The sequence below is a fragment of the Rhizomucor pusillus genome, assembly GCF_041956525.1.
Source record: "Rhizomucor pusillus strain CBS 183.67 unplaced genomic scaffold VTP01scaffold_35, whole genome shotgun sequence".
In the NCBI taxonomy this organism is placed as follows: domain Eukaryota; kingdom Fungi; phylum Mucoromycota; class Mucoromycetes; order Mucorales; family Lichtheimiaceae; genus Rhizomucor; species Rhizomucor pusillus.
Window position 1 is genome coordinate 1 of NW_027192176.1, and position 1,423 is coordinate 1,423.

Sequence of the window (1,423 nt, forward strand, 5' to 3'; positions counted from 1 at the left end):
AAAAAGTATGGTGGCCTGATAACATTCGGCCATCCCTTTTTGGACGAATGTTAAACTTCGCACCGATCGAAATTCGCGTGGATGCAGGGGGACATTTTAAAGAGCTTTTGAAAGAAACATGCCGGGATTACTCGGCCAAAATACACGCCAGATCACGGACACCCCGGGTCTTTCTGGGCCTGTCTACCTGTATAGGTATCGGACGACCTGCATTGATTCGGGACCGGACTAGTTGGTCAAGGGTCTTGCTACAACGCGCACGTACGTCACATTCGGTCGAAACGCACAAATACTCCTTGCATCTAAAGACTCCAAGACCATACGCGACTATGTTATAAACTTTACCAATCTCCAAGACATCGTAATCGGGACGGTAAATGGGCATATTAACAGTATCTACATGCTGAAGCACGCCATGATCCTGTTCCGCCGGATTCGTGTCGGTCACAGCTTCCATCTGCACACCGTCAATGATCGCATTATCACGATAATAACCAGGCGACCATCCCAGTGCGATATTGTTGACCATTCGGAACCCCATAACGGGAAATTCAAGGACGGTACTATTAACGATTTTGTCAACCCGTCGAAAGAGGCTGTTTGATGGTCCAGGCACAATGGTCAAACCGGTACATCCCGGGACTCTGCAATATTTCAAACGCTCAGGGATTTCATACGTATTGTCGGACGATCGTACAATAAAGTAATGGATGATCCGATCATTGAAACTAAGATTAGCCAAAAGACTTAGAACAGATTTCTCCGCAACCCCTCTTTGACCAATCCCTGGAACCTCTTCATCAATGAGTTCCACCAGTGACAGTATGCGAAGGTCTTCGTATCAGGATTGTACATAGCGACAAGCGACCGAATTCTGTTAGCAATTCTTACCCAGTGGTTTTCAAAGCTTATCAGATAAGTCGTGCAGCCGGATATCTTGGCAACCAAGTCATTCATAAGAACTACATAGTCGTCCAATGTGAAGAGATCCCTAGTATAAAGTGTTATTTCGAATCGAGTCATGCCTGTATCCTTAAATCGCAGCAACTTTTCTGTGAACTTTTCACTCTTGTTCGCGACGAAGTTCGATAGCTGCGATCATATACACGAACGAGCATCGGTTGACTCGACTACCCGCACGAATTTGTTGTATATCTTGACCCTGAGATCTACAACAGTATTACCAGTCGTTTGACACAACCACGAGATACAACAGTCATCAACCTTATGTCTATCCGACACAATATCTCTTGGCTCCACTTCGAGGACTTGGATGATATGACTCTCGATCGTGTCTCGAGTGGACACCCGACCCGCAATCGACCGAGATGTCGAGATCATGCATAACAATCAAGTTATCGTGCAGCTCCCGATGAACATTACGATGAGTTTGAAGATTCGTTTCCAAGGCGATTTCTTCGAA

General features: G+C 45.7%; 1 protein-coding gene across 1 annotated transcript; it reads right to left on the minus strand.

The window, feature by feature from the left end:
* Positions 1–127: 127 nt before the first annotated feature.
* Positions 128–1,023, minus strand: VTP01DRAFT_7251 (uncharacterized protein; the record flags this gene model as incomplete). Its single annotated transcript, XM_069386243.1, has 2 exons — positions 128–728; positions 794–1,023. The coding sequence occupies 2 exons, from the start codon at positions 1,021–1,023 to the stop codon at positions 128–130; spliced, it is 831 nt and encodes a 276-aa protein (XP_069234448.1).
* Positions 1,024–1,423: the final 400 nt, after the last annotated feature.